Here is a 17863-nt window from a genome sequence, read left to right on the forward strand (position 1 = left end):
CGAAATGAGGACCCTGAGGATGCCACCATGAATAACACTCAAGGAAATCTGAGTCAAGCAAACAACAGTGACAAGGAGTATGTACAGTGTGGAAAAGCACAGACTCTGCAGTCAGACAGATACGGTCAAAATTCTTGCTCTGTCATTTTCTAGCTGGGTGACCTTGGACAAGTTACTCAACCTCTCAGAGCTTCAGTTTCTCCATCTATCAAGTGGGATAATAACACAGGTTTGTTGTCATCACTGAATGAGAAATCACACCATAAATCTCAAAGCTCTGGCTGATCTACCAGATGTGCCCAGTCATGCATCAGAGCTGTTATCATCGCCATCATTATGGACCGTGCCTGCCTGCAAAGAGCCCTCTGTCTTTTAGGGGAGAAAAGATGGGCATTTAGAGACCCAGTTAGAGAACAAGGCGTATACAGCTAAATTGAGGGTACAGATATGGATGCACAAAAGGAGTGAGGACCAGCTCCAGAGAGCAGGGGGAGCACAGCCAAGAGGAGAAGGCGGAAGCAGCAGCGTGGTGGAAGGTGGGGAGGTCTTGGTGCAGACACAGCAGACACAGCAGGCAGGCCATGGGTGAGGGCCTCAGAGAACCGTAGGAGGCCTGAGCTGAGTGTAGGGACACTCCCTGAGAGGGACTCAGAGGCTGCAGACATCGGCAGCAAAGGTTAGAGGAGGTGACGTGGACAGAAAGTGAACAGTTCACAGAAAGCAAAGACAGCAGAAGCCAATCCTACCCTAAATGGGCATGGAGAACCCGGGCAAGTTTGGTCAGATCCTGAACCTCACAATGCGATGTGGGGTGTTACACCGTGGCAGGGTTAAGCCCTCCCATGGCCAAACATGAGTAGGTCCCGCTCCTCACACACCTACACTGAGAAGTTGAAACTCCAAAGAGATGCACCGTGTCATCTCATGGTCATGGCCAGCATCAGACATCTGCACCAACACCTGGCCCTACAACCCACCTGAGGACAGCAACTCGGTTTCCCCATCTGTAAAGGAAGACTAGTCTCAGCACACCCCCGCCTCCCACCTTCACAGGATGGCACACAGAGACCGCATGAGATCATGTGCCCCAAGCAGAGAACACTCGCTATCTGAATGCACTTTCGTGGAGCTGGGCGCTAGTGTCAAGGGAAGACACAAACCCTCTCAGAGCTCCTGCCTCCTCTTGCCTCAGAGGACTTCTCTGCAGATCACATGAGAAAACACATGGTAAGAAGAAAGCACGATAAGCCAAATATAACTCCGGATGAAACCAAACAACTGCCAAGATGCACTTTGGCTGCATTTTTTTAAAAATAACCTTTTATTACACAAGCCATACATGATCATTGTAGAAAGACGAGAAGAATTAATTCTAAAATTTGAGAGAATTAAAATTGCTGGTTCCCTCACCATTCAGAAATAGGTGTATATGATATATACTTTATTAGCAAAAATAGAAAGTATAAATACTGTTTTATAACTTGCTTCTTTCACTTACCAATACGTTTTCTGTTCATTACATAGTCTTTCTACAGTTGTTTTTTGGGGGTTTTTTTGGCCACACCGCTCTTAGTTCCCTGACCAGGGATTGAACCTGGGCCTACGGTAGTGAAAGCACCAAGTCCTAACCACTGGACCACCAGGGAATTCCCTACAGTATTGTTTTAAATTTAAATATGTTCTATTTCTTTGGAGCCAATTCCCATCTCCTCTGATTAACTTAGTTTACATTTTCTCCATTCTAAACAACACTGCAAGGGACATTCTTGCAGCAAAATCTCTTCCCACGCTTTAATTATTTTTTCCAGTAAAATATTAAGAGGTATAATAAATATAAACGGACCTTATTTGGATACTGATTATATTAAGAGGTATAATAAATATAAAGGGACCTTATTTGGATACTGATTTCACAGCAGTTAAAATTTGAATACTAACTGGATCTTTGATAATATTTAGGAATTATTAGTTCTGATAATGTTTTAGGGTTATTCTTTTAAGAGAATATCCTTCAGCGATACACATTCTAATATTTATGGATGAATAACATCATATCTGTGATTTGTTTCAAGATAATCTCGGGGGGACATGGGGTGTGTATATGAAAGATCAGCATGGGTGGATAATTATTGAAGCCGGGCACTTTGAGATTCAATAAGCTATTGTCTCCACTTTTGTCCATGCTTGGAAGTTTCCATGTTAAATATTATATCTAAGCTATGATTACAATTATAACAAAAGCGTCTATTAAGCACCAAGACACAGTGCTAGGCATGCGATTCTCACAAGGACCTTGAGGGGTGGATCTATCAACCCCATTTTCAAAGGCAGATAATGGGAAATGAGACTCGATCCATAAGAAGTCAAGCTAGAGTCAAATCACGTCTGAGTACAAAGGCTGGGTTCTTCGTGGTAGAAGGGCACAGAGCAAATATAGAGTCTGAGGTAACAGAGAATGAGTCTGTAAGTGAAAAAAATCTAGTCTTAACATTGCTCATGCACTTTTTAGACTCAAAATGTTTACGTCTGTTTCCCCATGGTTGAACTACGTGTGGAGATCTCAGGGGCCAATGAATGCAGACACATCCAGACAGCCCATAAAAACCACCTTGTTCATTTACAAGTGTCGACAATGACAGGAGTGGGCAGTGACTGTTTCTGAGAACTGTGTGGATTTCTCAGTGTTTATTTTCTTTACCTGTTCAAAATTATGTTTAGACCTCCTACAACCCTCACCAGTCACCTATTTCGAATTTACTAGAGAACATTAATTCTAAAATCTGGACACATTCGTGAGTATTCATTCAACTAAAGAATATAATACGTTTTTTAGCTTTTTAAACTTAAATATGTAACAACTTTAAGACATGGAAAAATACCGAATTATATTTAAGGACTCTGAAAAGCTATTAGAAGAGACACTAATGAAACGTTGGAGGGGCAGAAGAAATTTCAAGGGAAGAAGATCAAGAACAATGAAGAAAGAATCACAAGTGAAATGAGAAAGGGAAGGACTAATCAGATAGAATGAAGATACTGGAATAGTCACTAAACTATACCTGAAGTGAACCAGCATAGCGTAGGAACTATGGAATACCCCTGGGCACAGCATGGCAAGACACCTGGGACAACACATACTGAATATGTGAACTCCTGCCAGGCTGGAAAGGCTTCCCTCCACACTCTATTTAGAGAGTTGCATAGGAAAGAACCTATAGAGAAGACATAGGAAAACGCAAGGCAAAGATGGCTTTTACATCAATGGTGCCAAAGTTAAATTACAGATACAATCCACCTGGAAACAATCCACCCTTATTTTTCTTTTTTTTTTTTTCAAGATTTTTTTTTTTTGGATGTGGACCATTTTTAAAGTCTTTATTGAATTTGTTACAATATTGCTTCTGTTTTATGTTTTGGTTTTTTGACCGCAAGGCATGTGGATTCTTACCTCCCTGACCAGGGATTGAACCTGCACCCCCGGCATTGGAAAGCGAAGACTTTTTTTTTTTTTTTTTTTTTTTGTGTGTGGCAGTACACGGGCCTCTCACTGTTGTGGCCTCTCCCGTTGCGGAGCACAGGTTCCGGACGCGCAGGCTCAGTGGCCATGGCTCACGGGCCCAGCCGCTCCACGGCATGTGGGATCTTCCCGGACCGGGGCACGAACCCGTGTCCCCTGCATTGGCAGGCGGACTCTCAACCACTAAGCCACCAGGGAAACCCCTGGAAGGCGAAGTCTTAACCACTGGACTGCCAGGGAGGTCCCAACCCTTGTTTCTCTAATGCATATCCAGATGGGCTACTTGGTCTCACCACAAACTGGAATCCATTCATTCATTCAACAAAAATGTAGTCGGTGCTTCACTACATATCAGGTGATGTTTTAGGCAATGGGAATATGTAGTGGGAGGAGGGGAAAAAAATCCCTGCTCTTAGGGATTTACTTTCTGGTAAGGGGAAGACAGACAGTAAACAAATTCTCTATTAAGTGGTGATAAGTGCTATGGAGAAAAATAAGTCAGTACATAGGGATAGGGAATGTCATGGGGGAATGGGAAGTTACAGTTTTAAACAGGGCCATCAGAGAAGGCCTGAAAAAGGTGACTTTGGGCTAAAAAGCCTGAAGGGAGGGAGGGAGCCATACAGAATTATGTGGGGGAAGAGCATTCCCATTAGCAAGAGCGGAGGTCCTGAAGCACAGGCCCTGAAGCGGGAACATGCCAAGTTGTTCCAGATACAGCAAGGGAACCAGTGCAGCGAAAGAAGAGGGAGCAAGCAGAGGGTGGTAGGAGTTGAGGACAGGGAGGTGGTAGGTGGAGGGGCAGATTATGCAGGGCTGTGTAGGCCGGTCTAAAACCTCTGGTTTGTACTGCAAAATGGGAAGCCACTGGGCAGTTTAGAGCAGAGACTGACCTGATGTGAAATATGTTAATTATGCTCTGTTGAGACGTGGCTGAGGGCGTCCAGGTGGAAACAGGGATGCCTGTTAGGAGGCTATTACAAACATCACAGCCTCCTCATTAGAGGTGGCCTGGACCAAGGCGGGATGTCAGGGAAGGTGGTGAGAAGTGGTATATATCTGGAAGAGCCGATGTGTTAGAGGTATCGCATGAGAAAAAGAGAAGAGTCAAGAATAACTCCAAGATTTTGGACTTGAACTCCTAGGAGGGACGGAGTTGCCATGTACTGAGATTGGGGACACTCTGGAGTAGTTTGAGGAGGAAGATCAAGAGTTTGGATGTGGATATAGGTTGGAGATGCCTGGCAGACATCCAAGTGGAGGTGTGGGATAGGCAGAGATACATATCTGGAGTTCAGAGAGGTCCCGATTGAGATAAGCATTGAGGAGTTGTGAGCATACAGCACATAGTTCAAAGCTGAGAAACTGGACAATTGCAAAGGGAGCAAATATAGAGACAAAAGGGAAGAGTTCTGAGAACTGAATCCTACAGCTCTCCAGTGTTTCGAGGTCAAGGAGATGAGCAGGCAGCAGCAAATAAACGGCTGCAAAATGATGTAAACGAATTAGGATAAATTATTCATCGACAACATGGAATAGCTCGAACTTGGATAACATTTTCAGACCACATATTCCTTTTATTCTACTGATGTGTATTCAGAAGTGTTCTTTATTCACTTAGCATTTCCAATGCCATCAAGAATCCACAGGGGGCTTCCCTGGTGGCACAGTGGTTGAGAATCTGCCTGCCAATGCAGGCCACACGGGTTCGAGCCCTGGTCTGGGAAGATCCCACATGCCGCAGAGCAACTAGACCCGTGAGCCACGCTACTGAGTTTGCGCGTCTGGAGCCTGTGCTCTGCAACAAGAGAGGCCGCGACACTGAGGCCCGCGCACCGCGATGAAGAGTGGCCCCCGCTCCCCGCAACTAGAGAAAGCCCTCGCACAGAAACGAAGACCCAACACAAACATAAAATAAATAAATAAATAAAATTAAAAAAAAATAAGGTTGCCTGCTAAATTATTTAAAAAAAAAAAAAAAGAATCCACAGGAACAGGCTTTCGACATAATCAGTCTATACCTTCTAAAATCTGCATTTAGACTCCAAAAAACTGTTCTTAAAGACTTTGATTATTAGTTTCGTTAAGTTATCAGACAAAAATGAGATTATTGTCTTTACTATGAAATGTGAAAAAATAAAATGCAATGTTATTAATCACAAATTAAGGTCTGCTAGAATCACAGATATGATTGTCCATGGTTTGGCTTGTAATGATTTACAACTTTCTTTTGAGGGTAGATAAGAGAATGAACACTCGTCCAGAGAAAATGAAGAGGGAGGTGCTGGAGCAAATAAGGAAAGCAGGATGGTGCCTAAAGTATATCAGCCTGATTAGAGGGAAAATTGGAGAGTACTCTTAATGGGAAATTATAATAATTGCTGTTAGGAAGTAAACCCCAAAATGTAAAAGGTAGAAGGCTTAAGTATTCTTTCCTCTTGTCCTCTCGGCCTGAAAAGTGCTGCGGAAATCCAAGAAGCAGTGCAGTAAGGAAACTGGTTAAGTAAAGTATGATGCAAGACAACAATTTGGAATAATATTTAGCCATTAAAAACCATAATTTAGGGCTTCCCTGGTGGCACAGTGGTTAAGAATCAGCCTGCCAATGCAGGGGACATGGGTTCGAGCCCTGGTCCAGTAAGATCCCACGTGCCGCGGAGCAACTAAGCCTGTGCGCTACAACCACTGAGCCTGTGCTCTAGAGCCTGGGAGCCACAACTACTGAAGCCTGCATGCCTAGAGCCCATGCTCCGCAACAAGAGAAGACACCTCAATGAGAAGCCTGCGTGCCTCAACGAAGAGTAACCTCCACTTGCAATTAGAGAAAGCCTGCACACAGCAACAAAGACCCAACACAGCCCAAAATAAATAAATTTAAAAAAACATAATTTAGAGTATTTAATAACTCAGAAATGTTTATAGTATATTATGAGAAAAAAGCAGATTATAGAACCATATATAAAATGTTTCCATTTTTAATTTTGATATAATTTTTAAAGGTTTCTTTCCATTTCCAATTATTACAAAATATTGGCTACTTTCCCCGTGCTGTACAATACATCCTTGAGCCTATCTTACACCCAATAGTTTGTACCTCCCACTGCCACACCCCTATATTGTCCCTCCCCCACCCCCACTGGTAACCACTAGTTTGTTCTTTATATATGTGAATCTGCTCCTTTTTTGTTATATTCACTAGCTTGTTGTATTTTTTAGATTCTACATATAAGTGATACCACACAGTATTTGTCTTTCTCTGTCTGACTTATTTCACTTAGCACAATGCCCTCCAAGTCCACCCATGTTGCTGCAAATGGCAAATTTTCGTTCTTCTTTATGGCTGAGTAGTATTCCATTGTGTATATATATCACATCTTCTTTATCCATTCATCTCTTGATGGACACTTAGTTTGTTTCCTTGTCTTGGCAATTGTAAATAATGCTGCTATGAACATTGGGGTGCACCTATCTTTTCAATTAGTGTTTTTTTTTTTCAGATATATACCCAGGAGTGGAATTGCTGGGTCATCTGGTAGTTCTATTTTTAGTTTTTTAAGAAACCTCCATACTGTTTTCCACAGTGGCTGTGACAATTTACATTCCCAAGAAGAGTGTACAAAGGTTCCCTTTTCTCCACATCCTCGCCAACATTTGTTATTTGTATACTTTGATAATAGCCATTCTGACAGGTGTGAGGTGATATCTCATTGTGGTTTTGATTTGCATCTTTCATAATTAGTAGTTTTGAGCATCTTTTCATGTGCCTGTTGGCCATCTGCATTTCTTCTTTGGAAAAATGTCTCTTCGGTTCTTCTGTCCATTTTTTAATCGGGTTGTTTGCTTTTTTTGATGTTGAGTTGTTATACTTCATTTATAGTTATTATACTCCATTTACAGTTATTATAAAATATTGGCTGTATTCCCATTGTTGTACAAGATATCCTTGTGGCTTATTTTACACCTAATAGTTTGTACCTACTGTTGTACCCCTACTCCCAGATTGACCATTCCCCACTTCCCTCTTCCCACTGGTAACCACTAGTTTGTTCTCTATATATGTGAATCTTCTTCTCTTTTGTTACATTCACTAGTTTGTTGTGTTTTTTAGATTCCACATATAAGTGATATCATACGGTTTTTATCTTTCTGTTTTACTTATTTCATTTAGCAATAATGCCCTCCAAGTCCGTCCATGTTGCTGCAAATGGCAAATTTTCATTCTTTTTTATGGATGAGTAGTATTCCATTATGTGTATGTGTGTGTGTGTGTGTGTCTCTCTCTCTCTTTCTCTATACATATATATGGATGCTTTTTTAAAATTTCCAAATTTTCTACAATGAATAAGTATCTTTGTAAAAAACAAAATAAAACAAAAACCTAGGAGCTGCTAGAAAGCTGCTGGACCTCAAAGCCCAGAGAATGAAATCAAAGCAGTTTTATCTAGTGCCCCAGTCCGAAGCTAAGAGCTGCTATGCGTAGCTCTGTAAGGGACAGGAAGAGTTTTCCTTTGTTTACGTTTAGTTATATAAAACCAATATGGAGAAAAGAAGTTGAAAAAAGTCTGGTTTAGAAACCAACACAACAAAATATTAATATATTATTAAATTGACAAAAACTTAAGAGCCAATACTCCGAACAATGTGGCAAAATGTTATACATATTCTTATATATGACATACATTTATGTATACATTTTCTTACTGGTGATGCATATCAACACAACCCTTTTTGAAAGCAATCCAGCAAAATGGATGAACAACCATAAAATGTGCATGTTCAAAATGGTACAAGCCACTGTGGAAACAGTTTGGCAGTTTCTGATAAAATTAAGCATACAACTATCATTCAACCCAACAATTGCACTTGTGGGCATTTATCCCAGAGAAAGAAAAACTTACACAAAAACCTGTACATGTGTGTTCATAGGAGCTTTATTTGTGATAGCCCCAAACTGAAAACAACCCAGATGTTCTTCAAAGGATGAACAGTTAAACAAACCATGGATATTCAGCAATAAAAAGGAATGAACTAGTTATACGTGCATGATACATGCAACAACTTGGATAATCTCCAGGGAAGTATGCTGAGTGAACAAAGCAATCCCAAGAAGTCACATATTGAATTATTCCATCTTTGAATGATTTCCACTCTGGAAATAACAAAAGTATAAGATAGAGAACAGATTAGCAGCTGCCAGGGATGTGTGGGAGGGAGGGAAGTGTGGCTGTAAAAGGGCACTAGAGGATCCTTGTCGTAATGGAAATGTCTTGTATTTTGCCTATCAATGTAGATATTCTGGTTGTGATAGTGTACTATAGTTTTACAATATGATACTATTGGGGAACCTGAGTAAAAGGTACTTGGGATCTCCGCATTATTTCTTACAACTGCACGTGTATCTACTATTATCTCAAAATAAAAAATTTTTACTTAAAAAAATAAAGTACGTCTTCTTTTGGCCAGTTATCAGAAGTCTGGAAATTTGCTCTAGGAATATAATCCAGAAGAAGAAAAAACTTTAAAGGCACCAGATGTTCACTACAGTAGTATTTACAATAGGGAAAAGAAACAATTTAAGTGTCCAAACAGGAACACAGACAAATCATGGCATAGCCACCCAAGAATTACGCAGTCGTTTGATGCATCAACAAAGCAACGTTATTTGAAAAGGGAGGATTCAAAATTGTGGTACAATATGAAATCTCTGTGAGGGGGATTGTAATATATTACAGAAGTTTTAATAGTTATACTATGTGAAATTCTAACAAATGTTTTCCTTCCCTCAAGCTATCTGTAAAGTTACGTGGTTTTTACATGGTTTGGGGGTGGAGGGAACGACAGTAAAGGACATTTTTTTAATGTTAAATTACAAATGTCAGAGTCACGATAAAAGTTCTTTAAATCTGTCCCTCAGAACCAACAGAACAAACTTCGTTTTTCAGGTTCCAGGGTGGGAACAAGAGTGCATACAAGGTCCCACAGTCACGAGCCCAGGGCAGGTGCCATTAGGCACCCGATTCATCCGCTGCAGCTGCTCCAGCGCTATGCCCACAGCCCAACCCCAGGATCCCACCAGGAGTCCGGGGAAGGGACCCCCGAACAAGGGTGAGGATGCAGCCCGGAGGTGCAGTGACCACTCCAAGGTCACCAGCGAGCTGGCAGTCGAGGCTCGGCTCGGCCCGGCCCGGCCCAGCCCAGAGCTCCCTGACTCTGAGTCGGGGTCTCGCTCTCTTCCCCGCGCGTCCCCCGCCCCAACCCAAGCTTCGACCCCAAGGCTCCGCAGCGGCGAACTCCCACGTTGCGTCCAGGCGGCCACCCGGCCCCCAGACCCTGAGCTGGCGCCCCCACCTCACGCCGCCGGCCAAGACCCCCCGAGCGCTGCAGCGTGGCGTGACCTAGACCATGCCCCCGCTTCCTTTTTCGCCCTCTCAACCCAGCTTTTCCCGACTCCGGGAAGAACCGGGAAGAGAAGGCGGAGGGGAGCTAGGCGCCGCCGGATAAATACTGTGGCTCGGCCCCGCCCACCGACCTCACTTCCGCCCCGCGACAAGATGGTGGCGCCCGCGCCGTGCCACGCAGACTTCCGCCCGGCGCCGAGACCCGGGGCCGACCGCGGGTCGCCTCGGAGGTGAAGTCGGGACGTGCGTGGTGCGGAGCTGCAGCCTGGGTGCGCTGGGGTGCGTCTTGCCTCGTGCCTGGTCGGGAGCATGGGGAGACGGCGAGCCAAGGGGTCTGGCCGCGGTGGTCCGGGGAGTCTCGCCACGTGGGAGGGGGAGGAGCTGAGACGCTGCGGGAGGGACGCGCTGATGGGGGGCGGGAGGCCACGTGGGTGGGGTTCCGCCCAGGGTCCGCATGTCTTCCCCCACGAGTGACTTCGTTACCCCTTTCCTCCTTCTCTCCCAGGCACCATGTCAGAAGGAGACGCGGCGGGCGAGCCCAGTGCTCCAGGAGGGCCCCGACCCCTCCTTTCTGGGGCTCGGGGGCTTATCGGACGGAGGCCGGCGCCTTCCCTCACCCCGGGCCGCCTTCCCTCCATCCGTTCCAGGGATCTCACCCTCGGGGGAGTCAAGAAGGTACCCGACGGCACCTTTCTAAAGAAACCCAAACTACCCTGAATTCCAGGCACCTGGGGGTTTGACTGATGTTCCTGTAGGGCCTAGCGTGGTGTTGGGCCTCACGAATCTTGTCCTCAGACTTAGGCCGACAATTTCTGGGGAGCCTACCCTACGTTCAAATCAGGATACTGGGTACAAAACGTTGACATGGCTCTCAGAGATGACTGAAGAGCAGAGAATCCTAATTAGCTCAGAAGCAACTTGAGCAGTGTTTATTTCGTTTTTGTGTGTGTCTTGGATACCTTTAACAAACCCATGAAAGCCACGCAGACATAAACTTTGCCTTCAGTTTAAGATAGTTCTGAATTTGACCCGGATCCCAGTGTGCAAACTTCTGATCCAAAGTATTATGATTCTTAGACATGGTATCAGAGGCTCTGAGTCCTTTCCTGTTATGTTTATGACTGTAGATGTAAAGGGTAGCCCTTAAAGAAGATGGGGAGGATGACAGCATAAAGCAGCCAGTTTTTTGTTTGTTTGTTTGTTTTGCGGTATGCGGGCCTCTCACTGCTGTGGCCTCTCCCGTTGCGGAGCACAGGCTCCGGACGCGCAGGCTCAGCGGCCATGGCTCACGGGCCCAGCCGCTCCGCGGCATGTGGGATCTTCCCGGACCGGGGCACGAACCCGTGTCCCCTGCATCGGCAGGCGGACTCTCAACCACTGCGCCACCAGGGAAGCCCAAAGCAGCCAGTGTTTGAAGACCGAAGTTTACCTTTGGAAATTCGGGTGGCAGTCTAACCCGATCCTCTGTTTGTGAGCGCTGGCAGGTCTCTCCTCCCTACTTGAGCCTTGCTGCCAGAGCTCTTTCCCTCTGGTACTGTCTGGTCTCTATAGCAGTTTGAAGACAAGGGGTGAGGTTAGGTAAATTGCTTTGCTATTAGAAGTCCTGAGGGCTCTCCTTTCAGGGGGCAGAAGCTGAGGCTGCTATTTAAATGTTTTTTGATGTCCCTTCTATGTGTAACTCCACTGTCACCATGACGTGACATTCCTCCTTTTCAAACACATGTCCCTTTCTGTAAATCTTTGACAACAGTGTGGAATGTGCAGAAGAGAGCCATGTTGGTGTTTGTCCACAGAAGATGCCCCTTTGGAAGTTTTTATTTTCCCCTGTACTTTGGGATCAGAATTTACCAAATCAGTGACTCCTGTATTTTACTTTCAGAAAACCTTCACCCCAAATATCATCAGTCGGAAGGTCAAGGAAGAGTAAGTAGCTAGGCCTTCTGAATGCTTGCCCCTTATTTTCTTGTTCTGAATTTGGGCCTTTGGGGAAATAACTAAGTATGTGGCTCAGAAATTAAAATTTGTAGATTTAATTCTTTTCAGTAGTGATTTTCAACCCTGGCTCCCAGGTGATTCTAGTGTGCAAGCTTTAAAAAAAATACAGATGCCTGGGAGTCCATCCCTAAAATAGTGGTTTCACTTGTTTGCAATGAAACAGAGTGATTATCTTTTATAGCCAGAGTTGAGAGCCAGTAGTTTGGGCAAAGATGTATCAGGTTTTCCCTTAAGTTCTTTTGCAATGCAGCTTCCCTACTTTCAGTCAATACCAAAACATCCACATTTTGGGGTAGTCTCTATAATTCAACTTTTGAGTTATAGTTCTAACATACACTCTCAAACAAAAAAGGTACAGTACAGTAAACTGAAAGGACTCTGCTTCAGCAAGGAAGTGAAAAAGGTGTCCTTTTCACTTGGGTGTCCTGCTTCTCATGATGTAGTTGTTGGCTCATGTGGAGCGGAGCGTATGGGAGAGTAAGACCAGTTCTCAGAGGCCGGGGAAGGGAGTGGTTCCCCTTAATCCAGTGTCTTTTCCAGGCCCAAGGAAGAAGTAACTGTCAAGAAGGAGAAGCGTGACAGGGATAGAGACCGACAGCGAGAGGGCCATGGACGGGGCCGGGGGCGCCCAGAAGTGATCCAGTCCCACTCTATCTTTGAGCAGGGCCCTGCTGAAATGATGAAGAAAAAGGGTACAAAGCTGCCGGGGCTCCGGGAGGAAGGAATGGGTGGATTTCAGTTCAGACTGCTCAAGACAAGGGCAAGGGCGGTGGCATTCCCCTGCTTGCTCCCAGTTTAGTGTTCCTTGCTGTTGGCCCCTTCCTTACTCCCGGTGAACTGGATGGTTTCCCACAGGGAACTGGGATAAGACGGTGGATGTGTCGGACATGGGACCCTCTCACATCATCAACATCAAAAAGGAGAAGAGGGAGACAGATGAAGAAACAAAACAGATTCTGCGTATGCTGGAGAAGGATGATGTAGGTACCAGCAGGCTGGGGGGATGGGGCTTCTTTGTGTGATGAAAAGCTCTTCAGGGGAACCAAGTTGGGGGAAGCGGAGCTCTCTGATGTCCTGGAAGCCTGGTGAGTGGCGGGAGTCTTCGATTAGAAAAGGACTAAGGTGGACTGCACTCCCAAGTGTTTGCGTATGCTGGCCCCGCCATGTGACCCCTGACTTTTCTTTGGCAGTTCATCGATGACCCTGGGCTGAGGAATGACACTCGAAATATGCCTGTGCAGTTGCCGCTGGCTCACTCGGGCTGGCTTTTTAAGGAAGAGAATGAAGAACCAGATGTTAAACCTTGGCTGACTGGCCCCAAGGAAGAGGACATGGAGGTGGATGTGCCTGCTGTGAAAGGTACCCTGTGTCCATTAACATCTTGTCTCCTTTTCTCCAGCTGTCCCCCAAGAGTGAGTTTCCCAGACTGCTGCTGCTGAGCCGGTCCTCTCCCACCCCACAGGACCTGAGCACGCTCAGCGGGTTCGCGCTGACTGGGATCGGTGGGCCCAGCCTGCGATACTCCTTTTTAAATAAGTCACACAGCTCCTGGATCCCTCTTTCAAAGCAGAGTTTCCTCTCAGCTTCCTGGCTGAGTGACAGTGGAGCAGACCAGGCCGAAGGGATGGGTGCAGTGAGATGGCATAGGGGCTGGCCACTGATAGCCCTTCCAATTCTGTTATCTCGGGCAGTGAAAGAGGAGCCACGAGATGAGGAAGAGGAGGCCAGGACGAAAGCTTCCTCCAGAGCAGCCAGGAAGACCCCGGGCCTCCCGAAGGACGTATCTGTGGCAGAGCTGCTCAGGGAGCTGAGCCTCACGCAGGAGGAAGAGCTGCTGTTCCTGCAGCTGCCAGACTCACTCCCTGGCCAGCCGCCCACTCAGGACGTCAAGCCTATCAAGACGGAGGTGCAGAGCGAGGACGGACAGGTGGTGGTTATAAAGCAGGAGAAAGACCGGGTATGTTCACGATTGAGTTCTGTGAAGATGCAGGGGACCAGGAGGGGAAGGAGCCACCTGTAGGGGGAAGCAGAGGTGTGCCGCCCACGCTGAAATGCCAGAATAATATGCGTGCGTTCTTTCTGCCCGCGAGGGCCTTGGGGCTTTGTACATCAATCCCAGTTGTATGTGTGTTTTTCACAATGAAATATTTTGAATGTGTACAAATCAGAGAACATAAACTCTCATATACCATCACCCAGCTTTATCAGTTACTGGTATTTTGTCCGTTTATTTATGTTTGCTGTGGTTTGGGTTTTGTTTTGTTTTTTGACCAGTGTCGGGCAGCCCCAGGAAAAGGCCGTGTCTGGAGAGCTAAAGGATGGAGGGGACGGCTCCTTACCCAGTTTCCATCCCCTCATTGTCTTCACAGGAAGCCAGGCTGGCAGAGAATGCTTGTACCCTGGCTGACCTGACAGAGGGTCAGGTCGGCAAGCTGCTCATCCGCAAGTCGGGGAAAGTGCAGCTCCTCCTGGGCAAGGTGACTCTGGACGTGACGATGGGGACCACCTGCTCTTTCCTGCAGGTGAGAGCCTGCTGGGTCGGGATGGAGGCTCTTCAAGACACTGAGGAGTGTTGAGGACTTGGTGCTGAATATGGAGGAAGGGTTCTTGGGATTATCACGTTGAAATCACAGGACTGAGCAAGTGATAGGCTATGCGGTTTTGGTTCTCATCTCTGTCTCTCTTCATTGGCAGGAGCTGGTGTCCGTGGGCCTTGGCGACAGTAGGACGGGTGACCTGACAGTCCTGGGACACATAAAGCACAAACTTGTATGTTCTCCCAATTTTGAATCCCTGTTGGATCACAAACACCGGTGAAAGGAGCAGATGGAGGATGGTGGTGATTGTGTCCACGGCTGCTGCCTGCTCCAGACGTTTTGTTCTCAAATCTGTTCAACCCAGAAGGCACCTGTTTAGCCCACCCACTCCAGCCATTGTCCCAGTTTTCCCCACATGGCTCCTTCCCGCAGCAGCTGTGAACGGCGTGATGACCTTCCCACAGCACGGAAACTGCACACCCTCGCTGCTGGGGGGCTTGTCTCTGCTATTTATTTTTGTATTTATGGCTTACCTCTTCAACTGACTGCATCCTCCCCAGGTGGAGAGGGGGCACGGTCTGGGAAAGGACGGGCTCCTTCTCTTGGTGACGTCTTTGTTCTCAGGGTAGGAAGTGTAAGGACAGCTGCTGCTGCTGCTCCCTCCTTCCTCCCAAGAGGTGGCACCAGAGAGAGAGCAGGGACTTCTCGAACCTGAGACTCAGCCCCAGCTCTGTCCATCACTAGTGTGTGATTGACAAACTACCTAACGTTTCTGAGCCTCCTATTCCTCATCTGACAAAAATGAGGACGATACCTACCTCACAGGGTTGGCATGAGGATGCAGTGGAATACTGTCGATGAAAACTTGCACAAGGCCAGACATACACATGAGGCACTCAGTAAATGTTAGTTTAGTTTCCCTTCGACTCAATCTATTTTCAAACAAAAGAGAGATTCTGAGAATCTCAGATAAAGTGAATGGAGCTGCTTCATCCCACATTCTTACTCCGTGTCCTGTCCCCCCAGCCTGATGCTCTGAAGGTTTGGGTTTGGGCCCTTCTATGCCCTTTTTTTCCTAAGCACTCTTAGGCAAGTTGCTTTTTGTTCATTGCTGCGAGGCCCTAGCTATAGGTGCCATCAGAAGGACAGAGTCAGAGACTCGCTCCTCCCAGTGCCCTGCAGATGCCTTCGGGTGACATGGTGGTCCCAGGACTCCCTCCACCCTCACTCCTGCAGTAAGTAGCTGTTACTCTTCCAGTAGCAGCAACTGGGAGAGTAGCTGCTTCCACTATTTCTCAGAAGAAACCTGTGTCCACTCCTGGGGAATTATCACCACACTGAGTCAAATACTGCTGAAAAACAACCCTGGCTGAGATAGTAAGTAGAGATTTATTGAATAATGGCCTCACTTTGAATTTGAGAGGCCCACCTCTGTCTCCTGTCCTGGCATCAACTTGGATTCCACTGCCACTGGCCGCGCTGGCCTTGTAGTTCATTGGTCTGTGGTCTTGTTCCTTTCAGCAGCTCACCACACTCTTGACCCTTCCAGTGTGTGGTCCCTAAGGAGCAGCTTCTCTTTCCTCGTCCCTTGTCTGCAGGGCAGGGTCGGGGAGGCACCTCGGAGGTTGGGTACGGCCTCCTGTTGCAGTGTTCATGGTCATTAGCCACCAGCAACGCAGCTCCCTTTGCTGTGAGCTTAGCAGACCACCTCTGGGACAGGTGTGAACCACACAGACTCCTCTTAACTTAGGTGGCCCAAGAGGTTTTGGAAGGATATGCCTTTCTTTAGTCTCGCCTTCTTTCTGTTCCTTGAGCCTGTTTTTTATTCATCACCACTGGGGCTTCTCCTCCACCGAGCCCCTCAAGCTGCCTAGCCAGCAGCTAGGAGGCAGGATTGACCGTGTAGTCCCCACATTGCCCCTTCTGTAGCTAAGAGCTCACGTGAGCTCTGTTGGGATGGTGCTGTTCTGGTCTCTGTTCTCACTGTAGAGGACAGACAGGTGAACAGAAAGGGTCTTGGAGATGTGTGCCATGGAAGTCCTGTTTGGTCTAATGCTGAGCTTTGATGAACCAACTTCTTTTTTCTTCTCTGGGCTTCAGTGTTTGCTGCTTCTCCTTTTCCACAGCTAATGCACTGCCAGTGAGTCTCCATTGTAATCCTCTCTTTCTCTTGGTTACTTTGGTTCACAAACACTCTACTGCTTTTCCCGGCTAGCTCAAAGGCCCTGCTTCGTTAGATGTTTGGTGTTTTGCAGTCTTTAGTTCTTTGACTCCTCCACGGAAGCTTGAGGAAGAGTGTGTACCACTTTAACGTTCACCACTTTGCCATTTCAAGTATCTTGGGGATCGACCTGCATCAGAGTCCCCACGATCTGTCTCTACGTTCCCGATACACAGATTGAACATCGTCAATAAAAGTGTGGCAAAAAGACGAGGCAAGTCTGCTTCCTTGGCCAAGCCTCCAAAGCATACATTTCTACGAACAAATAAATGCAAATAACAGGAGTAAAAAGCCCAAAGCCAAATTCATGTATGAGTGCAAATGGATGCAAATTTATTACTACCTGCATCTGTGTGTATGCATTTTGTTAAGATGCCGAAAGCAAGCTGTAGGCTTGTTCATTTCTTAATTCCATGATCAAGTGACAGAGTGTGGGCCTTAGAGTCAGGGTGGGGTTTGAGTCTAACTCCACCAGTATAACGTTGGGGGAAGTCATTTATCCTCCCTAAGCTCAGTTTTATTCATTTTCTATAAAAATGAGATAATAGTAGCTTTTTAATAGGGTTGCTTTTAAATTACAGTGGACATAAAGCATTTATTTCATGCTAGACCGGAAAGTGCTTCTGTCAGGACGTGATCAGCACAAGTAACAGAAAACTAGACTGACAGTGACGTAAGCAATAAGAATGTTTAATTATCTCATGTAACGGGCAGTCTGGAGATAGATGGTTCCAGAGTTGGGTGGCAGCCAAAACATCAAGATTTTCTTGGATGCATTTGTTCTGCCGTCCTTGGTGTTACAAAGTGGCTGTAACAACTCAGCATCACTTCTTCAAATGACAGTGTCCAGAGCCAAAGCAGGAAGCAAAGTAGACAGCAGTAAAGGAACTTTCTCCTCATTCTGCTCATATCAGGGAGGGATATCCTTCAGAGGCCCAAAGAGACTTGCCCCTATGTCTCTCTGATAGGGCGGACCACATAACCACCCTTAGATGGGCACTGGCAAAGAGGGATGGGTGGACCCGTTTGTCCCCTGGCATTGATGTCTTGTTGCCTTTGAGACAGGGTTTTGTTAGGGAAGAAACAGGAATGGCAGTTAGGTATAAACAGTCCATGATAGTTGCCACCATGATTTAAAAATACTGTCTATTGTACTAAACTATATCTAGGTAGGATTTTTTTTAATGTTCAGTTA

The 17863-nt window shown here is 46.1% G+C and overlaps 1 protein-coding gene across 2 annotated transcripts; it reads left to right on the top strand.

Annotated features, from left to right (window-relative positions):
• The first annotated feature begins 10065 nt into the window (after positions 1-10065).
• On the top strand, positions 10066-16878 carry POLR3D (RNA polymerase III subunit D). 2 transcript variants are annotated; one of them, XM_081238050.1, is made up of 9 exons: positions 10066-10194; positions 10421-10590; positions 11795-11838; positions 12451-12602; positions 12766-12890; positions 13101-13269; positions 13602-13867; positions 14280-14432; positions 14605-16878. In XM_081238050.1, the coding sequence occupies exons 2-9, from the start codon at positions 10426-10428 to the stop codon at positions 14725-14727; spliced, it is 1197 nt and encodes a 398-aa protein (XP_081094176.1). In that variant the 5' UTR covers positions 10066-10194; positions 10421-10425; the 3' UTR covers positions 14728-16878. The 2 variants fall into 2 exon arrangements, with proteins under 2 accessions (XP_081094176.1, XP_081094177.1); XM_081238051.1 differs by having other exon boundaries at positions 10066-10184.
• The last annotated feature ends 985 nt before the right edge of the window (positions 16879-17863 follow it).

This window comes from Mesoplodon bidens (genome assembly GCF_964165515.1).
Source record: "Mesoplodon bidens genome assembly, chromosome: 6".
Taxonomy (NCBI): Eukaryota; Metazoa; Chordata; class Mammalia; order Artiodactyla; family Ziphiidae; genus Mesoplodon; species Mesoplodon bidens.

Coding starts and splice junctions, on each gene's coding strand:
- POLR3D (XM_081238050.1), top strand. CDS start 10,426: ATGTCAGAAGGAGACGCGGCGGGCGAGCCCAGTGCTCCAGGAGGGCCC. Junction 11,839..12,450: donor AGTCGGAAGGTCAAGGAAGA/GTAAGTAGCTAG, acceptor TGTCTTTTCCAG/GCCCAAGGAAGAAGTAACTG. Junction 12,891..13,100: donor GTATGCTGGAGAAGGATGAT/GTAGGTACCAGC, acceptor TTTCTTTGGCAG/TTCATCGATGACCCTGGGCT.